General features: G+C 46.5%; 1 protein-coding gene across 1 annotated transcript in view; it reads left to right on the top strand.

Annotated features, from left to right (window-relative positions):
• Window positions 1–24,013, top strand: part of GUCY2C (guanylate cyclase 2C) — a 507,960-nt gene that overhangs the window by 397,746 nt on the left and 86,201 nt on the right. The window contains exon 15 of the mRNA XM_063941528.1: window positions 4,138–4,242. Within this exon, the coding sequence (XP_063797598.1) occupies window positions 4,138–4,242 (105 nt within the window). The remainder of the gene's footprint in view (window positions 1–4,137; window positions 4,243–24,013) is intronic.

A 24,013-nucleotide genomic window follows, 5' to 3' on the forward strand; every position in this document is an offset into this window, starting at 1 on the left:
GACTGGCCTTAGCAACAATCCCTGGGGCCATGGCCCTCGCATGCGAAAACAGAACAGGAAGTACAGCTTAACAAGTAGCATTTCACGCTTCGGAGTATTAAAATCGATTTATTACCATTGCACTGCTTTTCCTGGCTGGCGCTGAGATCCTGGCATGCTGCTTCCACACATCGCTCCCAGTTCAGGCAATGGTCCATTTATTCCATGCCCAGCGCTGGCTGCTGCTGTCCTCTGGCTCAGGATGTGATTCCCCCATGATGCACCAACTTGTGGCGTTTGGGCCTAAACAAACGTTCCCTCCAAAACCGACCATGGGCACCGCCATCTTGGTTTCAGTCAGCTGACTCTCCACTGACTACAGCTACTCCAGTTTCAGTCTGGTAATACAGAAACTTTCTCACAACACCATTCTGGTTCCAGTCTGGTCATCATTCTGGTTCCAGCCCTTCAGTTTCTCTCAGTGTCATCATGACTGATCCAGCTCGGTCAGTACTTCAGTTACTCTCAGTGTCAGTAGTCCAGATCCAGCTCGGTCAGCATTAAGGTTCCATTCCGGTCTCCATTTTAGCTCCAGTCTGGCCAGCATTCCAGTTCCATTCCAGTCAGCATTCTGCTTCCTGTGGAATCACCATCTGGTTCCAGTCCACTCATCATTCATCTTCAGTTCTAAAAACAGTGATCTACAGTTCCAGTTCAATAAAGTTATTTTTCCTTTGCAGTCCCACTTTTGGGCTATCCACTGCTATAATAACAATGAGTCTTCATTACTCACAATACCTAATCCTTGTCATGGTTTTATGCACAGTGTGACCTGCTTCAGGTAATGACTGGTGTCCAACGGCTGCAGCTTGGGGCTGGGAACCAGGGGGCTGAATATAACTCTTTTGCATGGGAATTTGGTAGCAGTGAGAACTGCCTTTGGTATGTAGTGGACCACTAAGTGGTACTGTACCGGACTGGCTGAAGAATAGAGCTGGACCGGACTGGTTACCAGCTGGAAAATAGAGCTGAACCAGACTAGTTACCAGCTTAAGAATAAAAGTTGGACCAAACTGGTTACCGGCTAAAGAATGCAGCTGGACTGGACTGGTTACCAGCTGCAAAATAGAGCTGGACTGGACTGGTTATCGGCTGAGGAATAAAGCTGGTCCAGACTGGTTACCGGCTGAAGAATAAAGCTGGACCAAACTGGTAACCGGCTAAGGAATAAAGGGTTAAAGCTGGACCGGACTGGTTACCAGCTGGAGGGTTAAAGCTGGACCAGACTGGTTAACGGATGATGGGTTAAATCTGGACTGGACTGGTTACCGGCTGAAGGGTTAAAGCTTGACCGGACTGGTTACCGGTTAAAGGGTTAAAGCTGGACCGGAGTGGTTACCAGCTGAAGGGTTAAAGCTGGACCGGACTGGTTACTGGCTGAAGGATTACAGTTGGACCGGACTGGTTACCAGCTGAAGGGTTAAAGCTGGACCAGACTGGTTACCGGCTGAAGGGTTAAAGCTGGACCTGGTAAAGCTGCACAGGAAACAACATGCAGGTTCACTTGTCACACTAACAATGTAACTAGTTGCATAGGCCCTGAATGCTTGCCATCATGTGACCAGAGGAAAGTTGGTGGCGTCCATGCAGGAGACAGAGGGGATGCCAGCCTAACACCACCAGACTCCAGGCAGCAGGGAGATCGCCGCAAGCCGGCAGACGCTGGAGCCCTGCTTTCACATAACCCGCCAAACCCCCCTCCACCGCCAGACCCTCAGTGTCAGTGGTAAGCGATTTGGATGCCGGTGCTGGCCACACGTCCTGACCATCCACCAGTGATACTCCAACTTCTATGAGAAGAATCTGGATAAAGTCTCTTCACTTCATTCACACTCCCTTTGAGCCTACTCTGCCCACAGGCTCCTACCCCAGCCAAACACAACCCTCACCACTGGCGGTTATTGCTGGTGATAGAATCACCAGTGCTAACTCTCAAACTCATATGTACATGGGGTGATACTAATGGGCTGTATCCTCCTGAGTGGGCATGACTATAGTCTTTACAGAAGGTGCATAATTTCCTTACCTGCACTTAAAGACAAGCTAGAGGGTATAAAGCCCATAGTGACACCCATGTTAGCTCTTTGATGTATAGTGTAAAATAACAAAAACCCTATTGTCAGCTAAAAGACCAACAGCAATAGTGCTTTTCATTGTTTCATAACTGCACCAATTATTACTAGATGTAGGTGGGAATGACGTTTCTATGTTAAAATAAATTTCCTTAATATAGACAAATAAATTCAATAGTAAACAGTTTCGATTAGGAACGTAACATGTAAATTGTCGAGTTATTAATTAATTAATTTAATATTTATTACTTTTTGTGAATAGGAAAAGAGGAGGTGCCCAATACTGCAGTATTTTGTGTATCCAAATTAATATAATGAAGGTGCAATAAATGTGTGTGCCATAAAAATATAATTTTCTTACAGTATCTGTTAAATCACTGTGATGGGTCCAAGCAGAGGGAGATGACCTCTTTAAGTCGCTTTGATATAATGTAATGTAGAGAGGACCACAATAGTGTAGAGAGATTATAAAAAGAATAACAAAATGTATTACATAAAGATGTCTGCATACATCATAAAGTAATAATTCTTGCTTATATGGAGATAGTCTTGCTGTAATAGTATCAATGAACTCCTGGGAACAAGGAACCTTCCAAAATGAGAATACAGTACTTTATTGTAAATGTCCAGAAAAGGCAAAAAAAATGTGCATCACACTCCAGTGCATTCCATTCATCAACATGGCTTAATAAGGGGTAAGAACAAGAGCATAAGTGTACATACAGTACCAAACACTGACACTTTATATAGTACCTAAAGTCAGATTATTGATACAAAATTTCCTGTTGTAAAATCTGGAGTCTACAAAATGTAAATAGAGCATGTCTAACATATAGACAGAGGAATGCTATATATTGAATGCTCTGTTACTAACTTAATACAAGTATTACGTTTTGATGCTCATTGCCATTATATCACGACATAAAGTACACTGTCATTGTACTGTTTTACTTTACATTTACAACTCTGGATAATATGTCCCACAATTATCAGAGACAATTTTAGGATTATTACTGGGTGTGCGTATATGGTAAAACTGTGTTTCTACATTGTGTAAAATAAGCCTGAGTGTACACACAGACAAAATAGATTTATATAGAGCTGTGATTCTCGTATTTTATATAATAAAATAACATAGATATTTCACTGTTCATTTGATCAGAGTGTAATACATGTAAAGGGTATAATTCAGTATAGTGTAAGATGAATATGTGTTTAAATACTCCTACATTTTTATATTGGGTGCATAACTGAAAATAATTTGTGGAAGTGTATACACTACAGAAAACAGGGTACCATATAGTTAAACTAATGTAAAAAGATGATGATATTGGGTTTAGACTGACTTACACACCTACTGAATAATTAAATGATGATTTAATCATTCTAATAACTTAAAAATAAGTGTTGTTTATAATATTTACAGAAAATTAAAAAAAAGAGAAAGTCAAAGTCAAAAGAGAAAATTAATATCCTGAAATTTTAATGACAGACCCTAGAATTTGTCTTCAGATGAATTTATTCTCATAGATAATAATTTTGTCAATATGCTGCCCTAGTGCTGAATGGTCAGATCTTTTGGACTTGTCCACACCGATCAGCCTAGGCCACCCTCTGTAGTAAATATTTTTGTTACAAAATTTATGTGTGAATTTCGGGGGTAATTCCAAGTTGATCGCAGCAGGATTTTTGATAGCAACTGGGCAAAACCATGTGCACTACAGGGGAGGCAGATATAACATGTGCAGAAAGAGTTAGATTTGGGTGGGTTATTTGTTTCTGTGCAGGGTAAATAGTGGCTGCTTTATTTTTACACTGCAAATTAGATTGCAGATTGAACACACCACACCCAAATCTAACTCTCTCTGCACATGTTATATCTGCCTCCCCTGCAGTGCACATGGTTTTGCCCAGTTGCTATCAAAAATCCTGCTGCGATCAACTTGGAATTACCCCCTTCATGCAGTCATGTGCAAAACTCAATGGTTTCTGATTCATTCAAATGAAAACATCTCTTTCCTTACAGCTTCTTCAAATAGATTACTACAACCTAACAAAATTCTATGGAACAGTGAAGATGGATGCTATGATATATGCTGTGATTGAGTACTGTGAAAGAGGCTCGCTTCGAGTAAGTCTATGCCCTTCCAAGTTATGTATACAGTACATTGTTTTTAGGGGGTGATTTTGACCCGATCGCTCGCTGCAGTTTGTCGCAGCGCAGCGATCGGGTCGGAACTGCGCATGCACCGGCACAGCAGTGCGCCGGCGCATGGCAGCTTTCGTTGCCTATCGATCGCTTCTGAGACAGAGGCAGTCGCTGGGCAGGAGGGAGCTGAATGGCGGCGTTAAGCCGCCGTTTAGGGGGAGCGGTCCGGCCAGTGCAGGCATGGCCGTATCGTTGGGGGGGGGGGGCGGGCCACGGTGGTTGCGTGACGTCTCACGCAGCCGCTGTGGCCAGCGGCAGCGACAATTAACTCCCGTCCAGCCGCAGGAGCTGCGCTGGCCGGGAGTTACTCCTCAAGTACAAAAGGCATCGCTGCTGTGCAATGCTTTTGTATTTGTGCGGGGGAGGGGGGGGGGGGGGGGCGGACTAACATGCGGGGCGGACTAGCCCTGTGCTGGGCGTCTCCCCGCATATCAGGGAAGATGATCGTAGCTGTGCTAAATTTAGCATAGCTACGATCAACTCTGAATTTAGAACTAAAGGGTAAATTTACTAAGCTCCGTGTTTGCCCAGGTTGGCAAACACAGGAGTGTTTGGGCATTTTTTTATTTCACGGAAATTTACAAAAGAACAAACACGGGAGTGTTTGTTCAAATAGAAGTACAAAAAAAGGGTGTACAGGGACATACGATCAAATACACCATCGGCCAAACTCGGATGTAATTTCCATAAACAGCATTGAAATGGGGGAATTTACCTAGAATTGTTTCTGCCAACACACCTGTGAATTAGTTAAATTTGAATCAAAATGGACTTTTTAAATACTGTAGACGTCCCCCTCAGCAGCGTGTTCAGAGAAGCCTGTACAGATCAGTGAGATCCATGCAGGCTTCTCTGTTTAAATGTGTGTACAAAGTGTAAAAAAATTGAAAAAATAATGTGTTTCCCCCCAAGCATAACCAGTTCCTTGTCAGGCCCGGGTGTTTTTGTGAATCCGTTAACCCGGGACCAACCACAGGTGTAGGTGCTGGGCTATGAAGAAAGCAGGGAGGACAAAGAAAGTTCCGATTCATATATTTATTCAAAATAATAATTCAGTAAAGAGTTAACTGACAAGTTGTTAATCATCATATTATACTGAAGTATTGCAGGAATAATATGCAAGAGAAAACTCAAAAATAAATAAAAGAAATGTTCATGGAAACATATGCAAAACAAGCTGATGAATAAATGTTGGATTGTCCAAATATAAACAAGCTTTGATGCAGAACTGCAGAATGTGATTAACTGGATAATGCAGACATGAAGAGATAACTGTAAGGATTTGCAATGGAGTTTTGAGAGTTAACTGAGAGACTGTGAAGAATTATCCTTGTTATGACAACATAGCAAATATAAACAAACTTTGATGCTGAACTGTAGAATGTTATTAACTGGATAATGCAGACATGAAGAGATAACTGTAAGGATTTGCAATGGAGTTTTGAGAGTTAACTGAGAGACTGTGAAGAATTATCCTTGTTATGACAACATAGCAAATATAAACAAACTTTGATGCTGAACTGTAGAATGTTATTAACTGGATAATGCAGACATGAAGAGATAACTGTAAGGATTAGCAATGGAGCTTTGAGAGTTAACTGAGAGACTGTGATGAATTATCCTTGTAATGACAACATAGCAAAAAGTACTGAATTGGGTTACTTGCGGGTTCCGGAGATCACTGTGAAACTGTAGTAGAAGACAAGGTGATGAATGGGTTAAATGCAGAGTTGAACAAACGAACAGCTGAGAGAAATGAGATCCTACAGACTTTGTAGGATAGGCAGACTGACAAGGTAACCTCATGCAGGACACTGGGAATCCAAGTATTTCCAATAGGTGTGCAATTGACTGATAGCACAATGGAGAGCCGGTAGATCTTTGGCAGTGAAGGCTGCAAACGGACCTCTGGGAACGGAGGCGATATCTGGACCACGGGAATCACACAGGAATGCACGGAGAGCGTTCAGAGCTAGAGCACAGCTTTGATACAACAAAGCACTGGCCCAGAGTGACATAATCCCAGCCTACTTAAAGGCAGCACAAGCACGGGATTGGCTTACACCTGCCCACAGGTGTTTTCACAAGTGCTCAGTATTAGCTATTTGGTCTCCAACATGGCCACCTCCTATACAGCAGACACACCGCAGTGCCTTAGGCCATTTGGTCCCCGCACTCACAGTTCCCAGACTCTGCATTACCTGTGCCATTGATCACGCCGTGTCCCCACACGGGCGCACAGCACCGCGAGCAACCGCACTGGCAACGGATGAACCCCAGAACCCGCAAAGGTGAGAGACCGGTTCGTGACAGTACCCCCTCTTCTACGGGTGGTCTCCGAACACCTTTGAACCTTGTCAGGATTTTTGGAGAAGTATTTCTGTACCAGTCTTGGAGCATGAACATCTTCAGAGAAAACCCAGGATCTCTCCTCCGGGCCGTAACCCTTCCAGTCGACCAGAAACTGTAAACGTCCATATCGGGAACGTGAGTCCACAATCTCTTTAACTTCAAATTCCTCATTCTGCAAAGAGTGAACTTTAGGAGATTTGGACTGGGTAGTACGGAACTTATTGAGAATCAAAGGCTTCAGTAAAGATGTATGAAAGGCGTTAGGAATTCTCAAAGACGGTGGCAACTTGACTTTGTATGACTCAGGGTTGAGTACCTTTACAATGGGAAATGGACCAATAAACCTGAGAGCAAATTTCTTAGAAGGAACTTTGAACTTGAGATTGCGCGTAGAAATCCAAACTTGGTCTCCCACTTAGTAATTCGGTACAGCTTTACGTTTTCTATCTGCAAAAGATTTATAACGAGTGGAAGTTTTGACCAAGGACTTACGTACGCAACTCCAGATGCTAGATAGACGTTGAAGCTCTTGATCTGCTGCTGGAACCTCTAGGGCTGGCAATGGATGAAACTCTGGTGGAGAACTTCTTGGACTCTTATGTTGGGCACATTTAGGACATGCTGCTATAAACTCTTGGACATCGGCTTTGAGACGTGGCCACCAATAAGACTGTTGAATAAATTCGAGAGTCTTTAGAACCCCATGATGACCCATGAAGGAAGAGGAGTGAGCCCAGGTAAGCAGCCGTTTTCGGAGACTTGTGGCAACAAAGGTCTTGCCAGGCGGAGGAACTGGAGAGGTTCGAGTCATTAAAAAGGACGTAGGATTCACAATGGCTTGATTCGTGGTAGCATCATTTAATTCAGAAGAAGCAAAGGACCGGGAAAGGGCATCTGCCTTTTTGTTCTGAGACCCTGGACGATAGGTGAGTTTGAAATCAAATCGTGAGAAGAAAAGCGCCCATCGAGTTTGTCGTGGATTCAAACACTGAGCTGACTGCAGATACAGAAGATTCTTATGATCAGTATAAACTGTAATGCGATGTTGAGCTCCTTCTAGAAGGTATCTCCACTCCTCAAATGCCAACTTGATGGCAAGTAACTCTTGCTCACCGATTGCATAATTACGTTCTGCCGGGAGGAACTTACGGGAGAAATATCCGCAGGGATGGACCTTTTTATCTTCAAAGACTTGTGACAACACAGCTCCTACTGCTCCTGTAGATGCATGCACCTCTAGTAGAAAGGGACGATTCAAATCAGGCTGTCGAAGAATGGGGGCTGACACAAAGGCTTGCTTTAAATCAGAGAAGGCTTTGATTGCTTCAGAAGACCAGTTCGTAGGATTTGCTCCCTTGCGAGTTAGGGCTGTGATAGGAGCAGCTAACGTAGAATAATTCTTAATGAATCTCCTATAGAAATTAGCAAAGCCAAGAAATCGCTGAATCCCCTTGAGAGTTGTAGGAGTGGACCAATCCCGGATAGCTCGCGTCTCTGGGATGGATAGCGGATGAATTTGTCCCCTAGGAGGGGTCTTGCCCGGAACCAGGACGACTGGGCAGTCCCATTCACGATGAGGAGGTAGAGAGTCTGCTGCTTGCTTACTGGAAACATCCGCAAGGGATTGATACACCGGAGGTAGATCGGAAAGACTAATTGACCGAAGAGGTACAATTGCAGCTACACAGTCCTTGGTACAAGATTTACCCCATGAAAGGACTTCCATGGTTTGCCAATTGAGTTGAGGATTATGTTTCTGCAGCCAAGGTAAACCAAGTATCACATCTTGAGAGGCTTTGGGAATCACGTAGAAGGAGAGGTATTCGGAATGGAGCTCACCAACTTTCATCTTGAGACATACGGTTCGATGAGTAATTATACCATCTGGAATTCGACTTCCATCCACTGCTGTAACGGCAACTGCTGCTTCCAGAGGCATGGTTTGAACTTTAGACCGCATGACAAAGGCTGAGGAGATGAAGTTCTCGGCTGCCCCGGAATCTAGGAGAGCTGAAACTTTCACTGTAGAACTTGGAACTTCTAATTGAATAGACAAGGTCGGCTCTTTCCCAGAACGTGATTCTAGAGTAACTCCTAGCTTAACCTCTCTTGAATAAGCTAGGAGGCGAGAGTTTCCCGGTCGGAGTTTGCAGAATTTAACTAAATGTTCGGAGGACCCACAGTACATGCAGAGGTTACCCTGTCGACGACGAAGTCGTTCCTCCTCTGTGAGGCGAGAGCGCCCAATCTGCATAGGTTCTTCAGTCATTACTGGAGACTGTGATGAAGAATCTTGTCGAGGTCTAGGATGATCACGTGGACTGGATCGCTCTGCCCTGGATTTCTCTAAACATCGCTCCCTGTGACGTAGGTCAAATTTGTTACAGAGAGAAATCAATTCATCCAGTTTAATTGGCACATCCCGGATAGTTAAATCATCCTTGATTCTCTCTGAAAGTCCATTCCAAAACGCGGCGATCAGGGCCTCCTCATTCCAGTTTAACTCTGAAGACAACGTGCGAAACTGAATAATATATTGACTGACAGGACGTAAACCTTGACGTAGACGGAGAATCTCCAAGGATGCTGAGGTGGTCCTGCCTGGTTCGTCAAAGATTCTCCGGAAGGAAGATACGAACTCTTTGTAATTAGAGAGGATAGGATCCCCTCTCTCCCATAATGGTGATGCCCACTCCAGAGCCTGACCGGAGAGGAGGGCAATAATATATGCAACCTTAGAACGAGCCGATGGGAAACTGGCAGACATCAGTTCAAACTGGATCCCGCATTGATTCAGGAATCCTCTGCAAAGTTTTGGAGTTCCGTCAAACTTACTCGGAGAGGGTAACTGCAAGCGGGACGTAGGCAGCGTCACAGGAGAAGCTGTAGTGGTAACTGGGACATCCGGGGTTGGAATCTGGACTTGGGACGTTTTAATAGCCGTATGAAGAGTCTCTAAACGGTCTGCCATAGTTTGCATAAACTGCACTATTTGTGTCTGTATAGACTCCTGGTTTTCCAGACGGGAAAGGATATCTGACGTAGCACCGCCTCCTGCGAATTGGTCACTTGACGGATCCATGTGGCCAGTGCTTACTGTCAGGCCCGGGTGTTTTTGTGAATCCGTTAACCCGGGACCAACCACAGGTGTAGGTGCTGGGCTATGAAGAAAGCAGGGAGGACGAAGAAAGTTCTGATTCATATATTTATTCAAAATAATAATTCAGTAAAGAGTTAACTGACAAGTTGTTAATCATCATATTATACTGAAGTATTGCAGGAATAATATGCAAGAGAAAACTCAAAAATAAATAAAAGAAATGTTCATGGAAACATATGCAAAACAAGCTGATGAATAAATGTTGGATTGTCCAAATATAAACAAGCTTTGATGCAGAACTGCAGAATGTGATTAACTGGATAATGCAGACATGAAGAGATAACTGTAAGGATTTGCAATGGAGTTTTGAGAGTTAACTGAGAGACTGTGAAGAATTATCCTTGTTATGACAACATAGCAAATATAAACAAACTTTGATGCTGAACTGTAGAATGTTATTAACTGGATAATGCAGACATGAAGAGATAACTGTAAGGATTAGCAATGGAGCTTTGAGAGTTAACTGAGAGACTGTGATGAATTATCCTTGTAATGACAACATAGCAAAAAGTACTGAATAGGGTTACTTGCGGGTTCCGGAGATCACTGTGAAACTGTAGTAGAAGACAAGGTGATGAATGGGTTAAATGCAGAGTTGAACAAACGAACAGCTGAGAGAAATGAGATCCTACAGACTTTGTAGGATAGGCAGACTGACAAGGTAACCTCATGCAGGACACTGGGAATCCAAGTATTTCCAATAGGTGTGCAATTGACTGATAGCACAATGGAGAGCCGGTAGATCTTTGGCAGTGAAGGCTGCAAACGGACCTCTGGGAACGGAGGCGATATCTGGACCACGGGAATCACACAGGAATGCACGGAGAGCGTTCAGAGCTAGAGCACAGCTTTGATACAACAAAGCACTGGCCCAGAGTGACATAATCCCAGCCTACTTAAAGGCAGCACAAGCACGGGATTGGCTTACACCTGCCCACAGGTGTTTTCACAAGTGCTCAGTATTAGCTATTTGGTCTCCAACATGGCCACCTCCTATACAGCAGACACACCGCAGTGCCTTAGGCCATTTGGTCCCCGCACTCACAGTTCCCAGACTCTGCATTACCTGTGCCATTGATCACGCCGTGTCCCCACACGGGCGCACAGCACCGCGAGCAACCGCACTGGCAACGGATGAACCCCAGAACCCGCAAAGGTGAGAGACCGGTTCGTGACATTCCTGTGCTGCTCCTGGCTCAAGAAACACACAGGAAAAATGATTAAGGTTTCTCTGTATTTTAAGAACCAGCACCAGGCTCTTGGTCCAGTCCTGGTTCCAAAAATATGGGGGGAAAAAGACATAGGGGTCCCCCATATTTTTGAACCCAGCACCGGGCTCCACTAGCCATGGAGGTAATGCTACAACTAGGCGACACACTTATATTGAAACATAGAAACATAGAATTTGACGGCAGATAAGAACCACTTGGCCCATCTAGTCTGCCCATTTATTTTATCCTTTAGGTAATCTCAACCCTTTTTGAACCTTAATTCTTTGTAATTATATTCATATGCCTATCCCAAGCATATTTAAATTGCTCTACAGTCTTAGCCTCTACCACCTCTGATGGGAGGCTATTCCTCTTATCCACTACCCTTTCTGTGAAATAATTTTTCCTTAAATTTCCCCTGAACCTGCCTCCCTCCAGTTTCAGTGTATGTCCTCGAGTTCTAATACTTCTCTTCCTTTGAAGAATGTTTCCCTCCTGAACTTTGTTAAAACCTTTGGTATATTTGAAAGTTTCTATCATGTCTCCCCTTTCCCTTCTCCCCTCCATACTATACATGTTAAGATCTTTTAGCCTTTCCGGGTAAGTTTTGTGATGTAGGCCATGCACCATTTTAGTTGCCCTTCTTTGTACACTCTCTAATGTATTTATAGCCTTCTGGAGATATGGTCTCCAGAACTGGAAATAGTATTCCAGATGAATACTGGACACAGTATTCCAGATTGGTCCCCATAACATTAATCCCCTAACTAGTCAGCCTTGGCCGGGGTTTCCTAGGGAGTGGGAACCCGCCAATAAAGGGGTCACCCCTCCAGGCACCCAAGGCTAGGGCTGGAGCTTGGGTCTATCACCGGAACTCCTGGGCGGTGGGTGCCAAGTTGATACTCCATTTAGTTTTTGTTTTAAAAAAAACAGCAGTATCTCCTACATCAAGTGTAAACATGAATTTAGATTTTATACTTGACAGTACTTTTCTCATGATTCTACCAGGGACGTGCAGTCAGGGAAGGCAGTGCCTCCATTGTCATTAGTGGTTAAAATAATACAAAGAAGATACTTATGACACAGATTCTGTGTCATTAGTATCTGTTTTGTATTATAATAACCATTTTTACTTTAAAATTAGGTTTGGGAAGCACCATTAGCGGTGCCTCCCATTGCCAATAGGAAAGGTGCAAGCCGTGGGCAGTAAAAGCCCATTGAAAATAACCTGAGAAGCGGTACTTGTATAAGTGCCTCGGTGGACAGGGACGTGCTTTCACTTCCATGAAAGCACGCCCCTGCCAGTCAGGGAGAGGTGATTGGACAGCGGATCTGTCACTGGATACAGCAGTCCAGTGATGGATCCATTGTCATCTCTGGTTGGGCAGCAGGGATGCAGCGGAATTGCGGGCGTTTGCGGCGGCGGGAACTGGCGGGGATAACTGGCATGACAGCAGGCCTGGATCCAAGAGCATCCAGTCCCTGCCTGTCATTTTGCAGAGTTCGGCAGCGTAGCGGCTCCAATTTAAAAAATGGCGCCGTTAGCATAATTTTTTCAATTTCTCATACGTCCTAGAGGATGCTGGGGATGCTTCAAGAACCATGGGGTATAGACAGGATCCGCGGGCACACTGGACCCTCAAACAGCACTGGCAAAAGTAAAAACAGTACCTAGGCATTAGTTACAGGGCCCCCGCCAGTATAAATATGAAATTTAAGCGGGGCTGAAGCGCGCCATGTAGGGGACGTGGCTTAGCCCTCACAGCTCCATTTTCTCTTCACAGATGCTGCAGAGACGCTGAGCCTGGCCTCCCACACTACTGTACAAGTAGCAGGGTGCAAAACGGGGGGGGGCACAAGTGATTTGGTGCTAATTATTATATGTATAAAGCACTAACAGGTCTGGGTAGTCTTTTTACTTGCTTCAGTACCGGGATAGGCGCTGGGTTGTGAGCTGGCAGAACTCCCTCTGTGTCTCTCTTACAGGCTTTGTTGTGGGTCTGTCTCCTATAGCCCCAGTGTGGTTGTGGGTGTCGGTACGTGTGTGTCGACATGTCTGAGGCTGAGTGCTCTTCCCAGGAGGAGGCTGGAGTGGGGACAGAAAATACTGTGAGAGTGACTGTGTCGGCACCGCCGACGGATGATTGGGTAAATATGTTGAGTGTTTTAAATGCAAATGTGACTCGGTTGACTAGGAGATTTGATAGATCTGAGTCTAAGAACCAGACATGGAGGAAATCCATGGAGGATGCTTTGTCACATCCTCAGACCCCTTCGGGGTCACAGAAAAGTGCATTTACCCAGATAGCTGATACAGATACCGACACAGACTCTGATTCCAGTGTCGACTATAGTGATGCCAGATTAAATCCAAAACTGCCTAAGAGCATTCAGTACATGATTTTGGCAATAAAAGAAGTATTGCATATAACAGAGGACCCTGCTGTCCCTGATACAAGGGTCTGTATGTATAAAGGAAAGAAACCTGAGGTAACGTTTCCTCCCTCTCATGAGCTGAACGCGCTTTTTGAAAAGGCTTGGGAAATCCTGACAAGAAGATACAGGTTCCCAAAAGAATTCCAGTGGCATATCCGTTTCCATCATTTGGGGACAGGAAAAAGTGGGAGTCAACCCCCACGGTAGACAAAGCTCTATCGCATCTATCCAAAAAGGTGGCGCTTCCGTCTCCTGACACGGCAGCCCTAAAAGATCCTGCGGATCGTAAGCAGGAAAATACATTAAAATCCATTTATGTCACTACGGGTTCGCTACTCAGGCCTGCCATTGCTTCGGCATGGGTGAGTAGCGCTATTGAAAAGTGGGCAGATAACTTGTCATCTGAGATAGATACCCTAGACAGGGATAGCGTGCTTTTGACTCTGGGTCATATCAGGGACGCTGCAGCATATTTAGAAGAAGCTGTAAGGGATATTGGCCTTTTGGGATCAAGGGCCAATGCCATGGCAGTCTCGGCAAGGAGAGCATTGTGGATTCATCAATGGAATGCTAACGCTGACTCTAAGAAGGCGATGGAGTCTCTACCGTTTAACGGTAGTGTCCTGTTTGGTGACGGCCTCACTCACCTGGTGTCTACGGCTACCACGGGTAAGTCGTCATTTTTACCTTATGTACCTGCACAACAAAAGAAAACGCCTTACTATCAGATGCTGTCCTTTCGGACCAATAAATTCAAAAAAGGACGAGGGTCCTCCTTTCTTGCTGCGAGAGGAAGAGGGCGGGGAAAAAGGTAACAGGCTGTGGCAAGTTCCCAAGAGCAGAAGTCCTCTCCGGCTTCTACCAAATCCACCGCATGACGCTGGGGCTCCTCTGCGGGAGTCCGCACCGGTGGGAGCACGTCTCAGACTTTTCAGTCAGTTCTGGGTGCACTCGGACCTGGATCCTTGGATAGTAGAAATAGTAACCCAAGGATACAGATTAGAGTTTCAAGACGTGCCCCCTCACCGATTTTTCAAATCGGCCTTGCCAGCTTCTCTTATAGGAAGAGAGGTAGTATGCGCTGCGATACTAAAAGTTGTGTCAAAATCAAGTAATTGTCACGGTACCCCCGTCACAACAGGGGGAAGGTTTTTATTCGAGCCTGTTCGTGGTCCCGAAGCCGGATGGCTCAGTCAGACCGATTCTGAACCTAAAATCCCTCAATTTCTTTCTAAAAAAATTCAAATTCAAGATGGAATCTCTCCAAGCAGTGATCTCCAGTCTGGAGGAGGGGGATTTTATGGTGTCGGTTGACATAAAAGATGCCTACTTGCATGTCCCCATATATCCTCCACATCAGGCTTACCTGAGGTTTGCTGTTCAGGATTGTCATTACCAATTTCAGACGTTGCCGTTTGGTCTGTCCACGGCTCCGAGGATTTTCACCAAAGTGTTGGCGGAAATGATGGTTCTCCAGCGCAAGCAAGGAATCACAATTATCCCATACTTCGACGATCTCCTTATAAAGGCGAGATCCAAGGAGCAATTGCTGAAAAGTGTTTCCCTTTCACTGACGATTCTGCAACAACATGGTTGGCTCCTAAATTATCCAAAATGACAGTTGAATCCGACGACACGGCTGTCGTTCATGGGTATGATTCTGGATACAGAATTGCAGAGAGTTATTCTTCCAGTGGAGAAGGCTCTGGAAATACAGAACATGGTAAAACAGATTCTGAAACCAGCAAAGGTGTCAGTTCTTCAATGCACTCGGTTACTGGGGAAGATGGTGGCGGTCTACGAGGCCATTCCATATGGCAGGTTCCATGCCAGGGTGTTTCAGTGGGACCTGTTGGACAAGTGGTCCGGGTCTCACCTGGACATGCACCGGAAAATAATTCTATCTCCCAGGACCAGAATCTCCCTTCCGTGGTGGCTGCACAGTTCTCACCTTCTGGAGGGACGCAGGTTCGGGATTCGGGATTGGATCCTGGTGACCACAGATGCAAGCCTCCGAGGCTGGGGAGCAGTCACACAGGGAAGAAATTTTCAGGGAAAGTGGTCAAGCCAGGAAGCTTGTCTACATATAAACATTCTGGAATTAAGGGCCATTTACAACGGCATTCTGCAAGCAGAACTTCTTCTTCGAGGTCTGTCTGTCTTGATTCAGTCAGACAACATGACAGTAGTGGCGTACATAAACCGCCATGGTGGAACAAGGAGCAGAGCGGCGATGGCCGAGGCCACGAGGATTCTTACCTGGGCAGAAAGATATGCCAGCGCTCTGTCAGCAGTCTTCATTCCAGGAGTGGACAACTGGGAAGCAGACTTCCTCAGCAGACACGATCTCCTTCCAGGAGAGTGGGGTCTTCATCGAGAGGTCTTTGCAGAAGTGACAAGTCGTTGGGGAATTCCTCAAGTAGACATGATGGCGTCCCACCTCAACAAGAAACTTCAGAGATATTGTTCCAGGTCAAGGGACCCTCAAGCGATAGCGGTGGACGCCCTAGTGACACCGTGGGTGTTTCCGTCGGTATATGTGTTCCCTCCATTTCCACTCATTCCAAAGGTGATAAAAATTATAAGAAGAACAAGGGTTCAGGCGATACTCATTGTTCCGGATTGGCCAAGAAGGGCCTGGTATCCAGATCTTCAGGAGTTGCTCATAGAAGATCCCTGGCCTCTTCCTCTTCAGGAGGACTTGTTGCAACAGGGGCCGTGCGTGTATCAAGACTTACCGCGGCTGCATTTGACGGCGTGGCGATTGAACGCCAATTCCATAGCCCGAAAGGGTATTCCCAGTGAAGTCATTCCCACTCTTATTCAGGCTAGAAAAGAAGTAATGGCGAAGCATTACCACCGTATTTGGAGAAAATATGTGTCTTGGTGTGAATCCAAGAAGGCTTCTACGGAAGAATTTCACCTTGCTCCATTTTTTGCAAGCAGGTATGGATGCGGTCCTAAAGTTAGGCTACATTAAAGTACAGATTTCGGCTTTGTCGATCTTTTTTCAGAAAGAATTGGCCTCCCTTCCAGAAGTTCAGACCTTCGTGAAAGGCGTGCTACACATCCAACCTCCTTTTGTGCCTCCTGTGGCACCGTGGGATCTTAATGTGGTGTTGCAGTTCCTGCAATCGCATTGGTTTGAACCTTTGCACAAGGTTGAGTTAAAATTCCTTACTTGGAAAGTGGTCATGTTGTTGGCCTTGGCGTCCGCAAGGCAGGTATCTGAGTTGGCGGCTTTGTCTCACAAAAGCACCTATTTAATCTTCCATGCTGATAGAGCGGACTTGAGAACTCGTCAGCAATTTCTGCCAAAAGTGGTTTCATCATTTCACGTGAACCAGCCTATTGTGGTGCCGGTGGCTACTGACGCCTTGGCGGAATCAAAGTCTCTCGATGTGGTCAGAGCTTTGAAGATCTATGTCGCCAGAATGGCTCAGAAAGGGAAAAACAGAGGCTCTGTTTGTCCTGTGGGCTCCCAACAAGATTGGGGCTCCTGCTTCTAAGCAGACTATTGCGCGCTGGATTTGTAATACAATTCAGCAGGCTCATTCTACGGCAGGATTGCCGTTACCTAAATCAGTGAAAGCCCATTCTACCAGAAAGGTGAGCTCATCCTGGGTGGCTGGCCAAGGGGTCTTGGCGTTACAAATTTGCCGAGCTGCTACTTGGTCGGGATCAAACACCTTTGCGAAGTTTTACAAGTTTGATACCCTGGTTGAGGAGGACCTATTGTTTGGTCAATCGGTGCTGCAGAGTCAACCGCACTCTCCCGCCCGTTCTAGAGCTTTGGTATAAATTTCATGGTTCTTGAAGCATCCCCGGCATCCTCTAGGATGTATGAGAAAATAGGATTTCTCTAACGTCCTAGTGGATGCTGGGGACTCCGTAAGGACCATGGGGAATAGACGGGCTCCGCAGGAGACTGGGCACTCTAAGAAAGATTTAGTACTACTGGTGTGCACTGGCTCCTCCCTCTATGCCCCTCCTCCAGACCTCAGTTAGAATCTGTGCCCGGAAGGAGCTGGGTGCATTTTAGTGAGCTCTCCTGAGCTTGCTATTAAGAAAGTATTTTAGTTAGGTTTTCTATTTTCAGAGAACTTCTGCTGGCAACAGACTCTCTGCTACGTGGGACTGAGGGGAGAGAAGCAAACCTACTAACTGCGTCTAGGTTGCGCTTCTTAGGCTACTGGACACCATTAGCTCCAGAGGGATCGAACACAGGAACTTAACCTTGGTCGTCCGTTCCCGGAGCCGCGCCGCCGTCCCCCTCGCAGAGCCAGAAGACAGAAGCCGGCGGGTTGAAGCAAGAAGACGTCAAAATCGGCGGCAGAAGACTCCTGTCTTCATATGAGGTAGCGCACAGCACTGCAGCTGTGCGCCATTGCTCCCACACTAACCCACACACTCCGGTCACTGTAGGGTGCAGGGCGCAGGGGGGGGCGCCCTGGGCAGCAATTGAGTACCTCCTGGCAAAAAGCAGCAAATATACAGCTGGGCACTGTAATATGCATGAGCCCCCGCCATTATTTTTACACAGAAACGCGGGACAGAAGCCCGCCGCTGAGGGGGCGGTACTTCTTCCTCAGCACTCACCAGCGCCATTTTCTCTCCACAGCTCCGCTGAGAGGAAGCTCCCCAGGCTCTCCCCTGCAGACTCACGGTAGAAAGAGGGTGAAAAAGAGAGGGGGGACACATAATTTGGCGTAAAAACAATATATACAGCAGCTACTGGGTTAACACTAAGTTACTGTGTGATTCCTGGGTCATATAGCGCTGGGATGTGTGCTGGCATACTCTCTCTCTGTCTCTCCAAAGGGCCTTGTGGGGGAACTGTCTTCAAATAGAGCATCCCCTGTGTGTGTGGTGTGTCGGTACGTGTGTGTCGACATGTCTGAGGTAAAAGGCTCCCCTAAGGAGGAGATAGAGCAAATATGTGTGTGTGAGGGTGTTTCCGTCGACAAGGCCGACACCTGTTTGGATATGTGTAATTAAGTGCTAAGGTGAATTTATTGCACAAAAGATTAGAGAACAGACAGGAAATCTACCCATGTCTGTCCCTATGGCGCAGAGACCTTCAGAGTCTCACAATGCTCACTATCCAAAATAATAAACACTGATATCGACACGGAGTTTGACTCCAGTGTCGACTATGATAATGCAAAGTGACAGCCAAAATGGCAGAGAAGTATTCAATATATGATTATTGTAATAAAAGATGATTTGCATATCACTGATGACTCATTGTCCCTGACACAAGGGTACACATGTTTAGGGGGAAGAAAGCTGAGGTAAATTTCCCTCCTCTCATGAGGAAAAAGAGCGGGAATCTCCAGACAAGAGACTGCAGCTTCCCACAAAGAATTCTCAGGCAATATCCTTTCCCCACTAGGGCCAGGATGTGATGGGAATCTTCCCCTAGGGTGTCACGTTTGCACAGAAGGTAGCCCTAGCTATTCTCAGGGATCCTGCAGATAGCGTGCACATTCTGGTACACTACTCAGACCGGCGATTGTGTCGGCATGGGTTTATAGCGCTGGGGCGGCGTGGAGGTACCTTATCAGCAGAAATTGAGACCCTAGTATATATATATATATATATATATATATATATATAGAGAGAGAGATATGTATATATAGAGAGATATGTATATATATTAAAGATGCTGTCTTAAGAGATATATATATATAATCAAACATGCCCAAAGAGACATGAGTATACTGGGTACTAGAGTCAAAGCTATGTTGATTTCTGCTTGACGTGTCCTGTAGAATATGCAATAGACAGATGATGCCTACTTAAGTGGCATAAGGAAGGCTGAGGATTGTGTGGAGAAGGGTTCTCGGACCTGGTCTCCATGGCTATAGCTGGTAATTCGGATATTTTGCCTTATATTCCTGCACAGCCTAGGAAAGCACGTCATTATCAAATGCAGCTTTTCGAACAAAGAAACAAGAAAGTCCAAGGTGCGTCCTTTCTTGCCAGAGGCGGGGCCAGAGGAAAGAAGCTGCACAGCACAGCTAGTTCCCAGGAACAGAAGTCCTCCCCGGCCTCTATGAAAATCCACCGCATGTCGCTGGGGCTCCACAGACGGAGCTAGGCCCGGTGGGGGCACGCTTTCGTAAGTTCTGCAACAAGTGGGTTCACTCCCTGTTAGATCCCTGGGCAATAGATATTGTGTCTCAGGGATACAAGCTGGACTTTGAGAAGATGCCTCCTCACTGACGGCCCTGCCGGCTTCCCCCCACGAGAGGGAAACAGGGTTAACTGCAATTCACAAATTGTATCTTCAACAGGTGGTGGTCAAGGTTCCCCTCCTTCGACAAGGAGGGGGTTATTATTCGATCATGTGGTAGTCCCGAAACCAGACGGTTCGGTCAGACCCATATTGAATTTAAAATCCCTGAACATATACCTGAAAAGGTTCAAGTTCAAGATGGAACCACTAAGAGCGGTCGTTACAAGCCTGAAAGGGGGAGATTTTATCGTGACTCGGGACATAAAGGAGGCATACCTTCATGTCCCCATTTATCCACCTCATCAGGCGTACCTCAGAATTGCGGTACGGGATTGTCATTACCAATTTCAGACGTTGCCGTTTGGTCTCTCACGGCCCCGAGAATATTCACCAAGGTAATGGCGGAAATGATGGTGCTCCTGCGGAAGCAAGGTGTCACTATTATCACGTACTTGGACGATCTCCTCATAAAAGCAAGATCAAGAGAGCAGTGGCTGAACAGCGTATCACTTTCTCTGGAAGTGTAACGGCAACACGGCTGGATTCTATATATTCCAAAGTCGCAGTTGGTTCCTACAGCTCATCTGCCTCTCCTAGGCATGATCCTAGACACAGACCAGAAAAGGGGTTTATCTCCCGATAGAGAGAGCTCAGGAGCTGGGGACACTGGTCTGGAATCTATTAAAACCAAAACAGGTGTCAGTGCATCACTGCACTCGAGTCCTGGGAAGGATGGTGGCATCATACGAGGCCATTCCTTTCGGCAGGTTCCATGAGAGGACCTTCTAATGGGACTTACTGGACAAAGTGGTCCGGATCACATCTTTAGATGCATCGGTTAATCACCCTATCCCCTGGGGCCAGGGTGTCTCTCCTGTGGTGGCTGCAGAGTACTCACCTTCTCGAGGGCCGCAGGTTCGGCATTCAGGACTGGGTCCTGGTGACCACGGATGCAAGCCTCCGAGGGTGGGGGGGCAGTCACTCAGGGAAGAAGTTTTCAAGGGCTGTGGTCAAGTCAGGAGACTTGCCTTCACATCAATATCCTGGAACTAAGGGCCATATACAACGCCCTAAGTCAAGCGGAGACCCTGCTTCGCAACCAATCGGTGCTGATCCAATCAGACAACATCACCGCAGTGGCTCATGTAAACCACGATGGGCGGAGAGTCACGTACGAGCACTGTCAGCAGTGTTCATTCCGGGAGTGGACAACTGGGAAGCAGACTTCCTCAGCAGGCACGACCTACACCCGGGAGAGGGGGGACTTCATCAAGAAGTCTTCGTGCAGATTGTAGGTCGGTGGGAACTGCCACAGGTGGACATGATGGCAGCCCGCCTCAACAAAAAGCTACAGAGGTATTGCGCCAGGTCAAGAGACTCTCAGGCGATAGCTGTAGACGCACTGGGACACCGTGGATGTTCCAGTCGGTTTATGTGTTTCCTCCTCTTCCTCTCTTACCCAAGGTGCTGAGAATCATAAGGAAAAGAGGAGTGAGAACAATACTCATTGTTCCGGATTGGCCAAGAAGGACTTGGTATCCAGAGCTGCAAGAAATGCTCACAGAGGACCCATGGCCTCTGCCTCTAGGGCAGGATCTGTTGCAGCAGGGACCTTGTCTGTTCCAAGACTTACCGCAGCTGCGTTTGACGGCATGGCGGTTGAACGCCAGATCCTAGTAGAAAAAAGGGATTCCGGATGAGGTTATTCCTACGCGGATAAAGGCTAGGAAGGACGTGACGGCTAAACATTATCACCGTATACGGCGAAAATATGTTGCTGGGTGTGAGGCCAGGAATGCCTCTACAGAGGAATTCCAGCTGGGCCGTTTCCTTCACTTCCTACAGTCGGGAGTGACTTTGGGCCTAAAATTGGGGTCCATTAAGGTCCAGATTTCGTCCCTATCCATTTTCTTTCATAAAAAACTAGCTACTCTATCTGAAGTTCAGACGTTTGTAAAGGGAGTGCTGCATATTCAGCCCCCTTTTGTGCCACCAGTGTCACCTTGGGATCTTAACGTGGTGTTGAGTTTCCTGAAATCTCACTGGTTTGAGCCACTTAAGACCGTGGAGTTAAAATATCTCACGTGGAAAGTGGTCATGCTATTGGCCTTAGCTTCGGCTAGGCGTGTGTCAGAATTGGCGGCTTTGTCATGTAAAAGCCCCTATCTGGTTTTCCATATGGACAGGGCAGAATAACGGACTCGTCCGCAATTTCTGCCAAAGGTGGTGTCATCTTTTCATTTGAACCAACCTATTGTGGTGCCTGCGGCTACTCGTGACTTGGAGGATTCCAAGTTACTAGATGTAGTCAGGGCTTTGAAGATTTATGTAGCCAGAACGGCTGGAGTCAGGAAAACTGACTCGCTGTTTATCCTGTATTCATCCAACAAGCTGGGTGCTCCTGCTTCAAAGCAAACTATTGCTCGCTGGATCTGTAACTCAATTCAGCAGGCTCATTCTGCGGCTGGCTTGCCGCCTCCAAAATCAGTAAAAGCCCATTCCACAAGGAAGGTGGGCTCTTCTTGGGCGGCTGCCCGAGGGGTCTCGGCATTACAGCTTTGCCGAGCAGCTACTTGGTCGGGCTCAAACACCTTTTGCAAAGTTCTACAAGTTTGATACCCTGGCTGAGGAGGACCTTGTGTTTGCTCATTCGGTGCTGCAGAGTCATCCGCACTCTCCCGCCCGTTTGGGAGCTTTGTTATAATCCCCATGGTCCTTACGGAGTCCCCAGCATCCACTAGGACGTTAGAGAAAATAAGATTTTACTTACCGGTAAATCTATTTCTCGTAGTCCGTAGTGGATGCTGGGCGCCCGTCCCAAGTGCGGACTTTCTGCAAAACGTGTATATAGTTATTGCTTAATAAAGGGTTATGTTATGTTGGCATCCGTGGTTGATGCTTTGTTGTTGTTCATACTGTTAACTGGGTATGTTATCACAAGTTATACGGTGTGATTGGTGTGGCTGGTATGAGTCTTACCCTGGATTCCAAAATCCTTTCCTTGTAATGTCAGCTCTTCCGGGCACAGTTTCCTTAACTGAGGTCTGGAGGAGGGGCATAGAGGGAGGAGCCAGTGCACACCAGTAGTACTAAATCTTTCTTAGAGTGCCCAGTCTCCTGCGGAGCCCGTCTATTCCCCATGGTCCTTACGGAGTCCCCAGCATCCACTACGGACTACGAGAAATAGATTTACCGGTGAGTAAAATCTTATTTTTAATACCTACGGTAAATCCTTTTCTCTTAGTCCGTAGAGGATGCTGGGCGCCCGTCCCAGTGCGGGCTGTATCTGCAGTTTGGTTATAGTTACGCTCATGTTACGTTGAGTTCAGTCAATCTATGACTGTTGTTGGTCATGCCGTTGCATGCGTTGTTGTTGAATGCCATGTTGTACTGCGTGTTTGAGGTGTGAGCTGGTAGGTATCTCACCTTAGTTTTAAAATAATTAAATAAATCCTTTTCCTCGAAATGTCCATCTCCCTGGGCACAGTTCCTATAACTGGAGTCTGGAGGAGGGGCATAGAGGGAGGAGCCAGTTCACACCCATTCAAAGTCTTATAGTGTGCCCATGTCTCCTGCGGATCCCATCTATACCCCATGGTTCTTGAAGCATCCCCAGCATCCTATACGGACTAAGAGAAAAGAATTTACCGGTAGGTATTAAAATCCTATTTTAAGATTGCCACCGCGAGCCAATCACTGTTCTCCGCGTCATCATCCCGCCCCTCGGGGATGGCTTATAAAAGCCAGCGCGATGGAAGCGGCTGTCAGTCCGCCGGCGGGGAGGGAGCATGCAAGAGCTCCCGAAGACAGAAGAAGTCCCGGGAGGCGGCAGCCATGGAAAAGAGCTGCCCAAAGGCCGCCACTCCCCAGGTGAAGACAGAAGATACTGGGAAGTCCTGGGGAGGCGGCGGTCATGGAAAAGAGCTGCCCAAAGGTTGTCGCCCCCCAGGTGAAGACCCTGTGCAATAAGCCTTTTTTTTTTTAAATGTGTCTTGTGTTTATTTTAATATTTTCTTTACAGGAGGACTACAGGTGCCAGCGGACCCTGATTGTCCGGGCATGCAGGCACTTGTGGTTCTCCAAGTGCCGTCATGCTGGGGCAGGCTTACTGGGACCTGTAGGCCACTTGTAAAGAACAATATTAGTAAGTCATGAACCCCGCACCCACCGCCACCAGAGTAGCGGGGCATAGCACTGGGCTTTCAGCCCAGTGCTGGTTGTTGCTTGGGAGGGGGGACTCCATTAATTTTTTACACTTTCCAAGGAATTCCAGCCCTGGGCTGACTGGTTTGG

Source organism: Pseudophryne corroboree, chromosome 9, assembly GCF_028390025.1.
Source record: "Pseudophryne corroboree isolate aPseCor3 chromosome 9, aPseCor3.hap2, whole genome shotgun sequence".
Taxonomy (NCBI): domain Eukaryota; kingdom Metazoa; phylum Chordata; class Amphibia; order Anura; family Myobatrachidae; genus Pseudophryne; species Pseudophryne corroboree.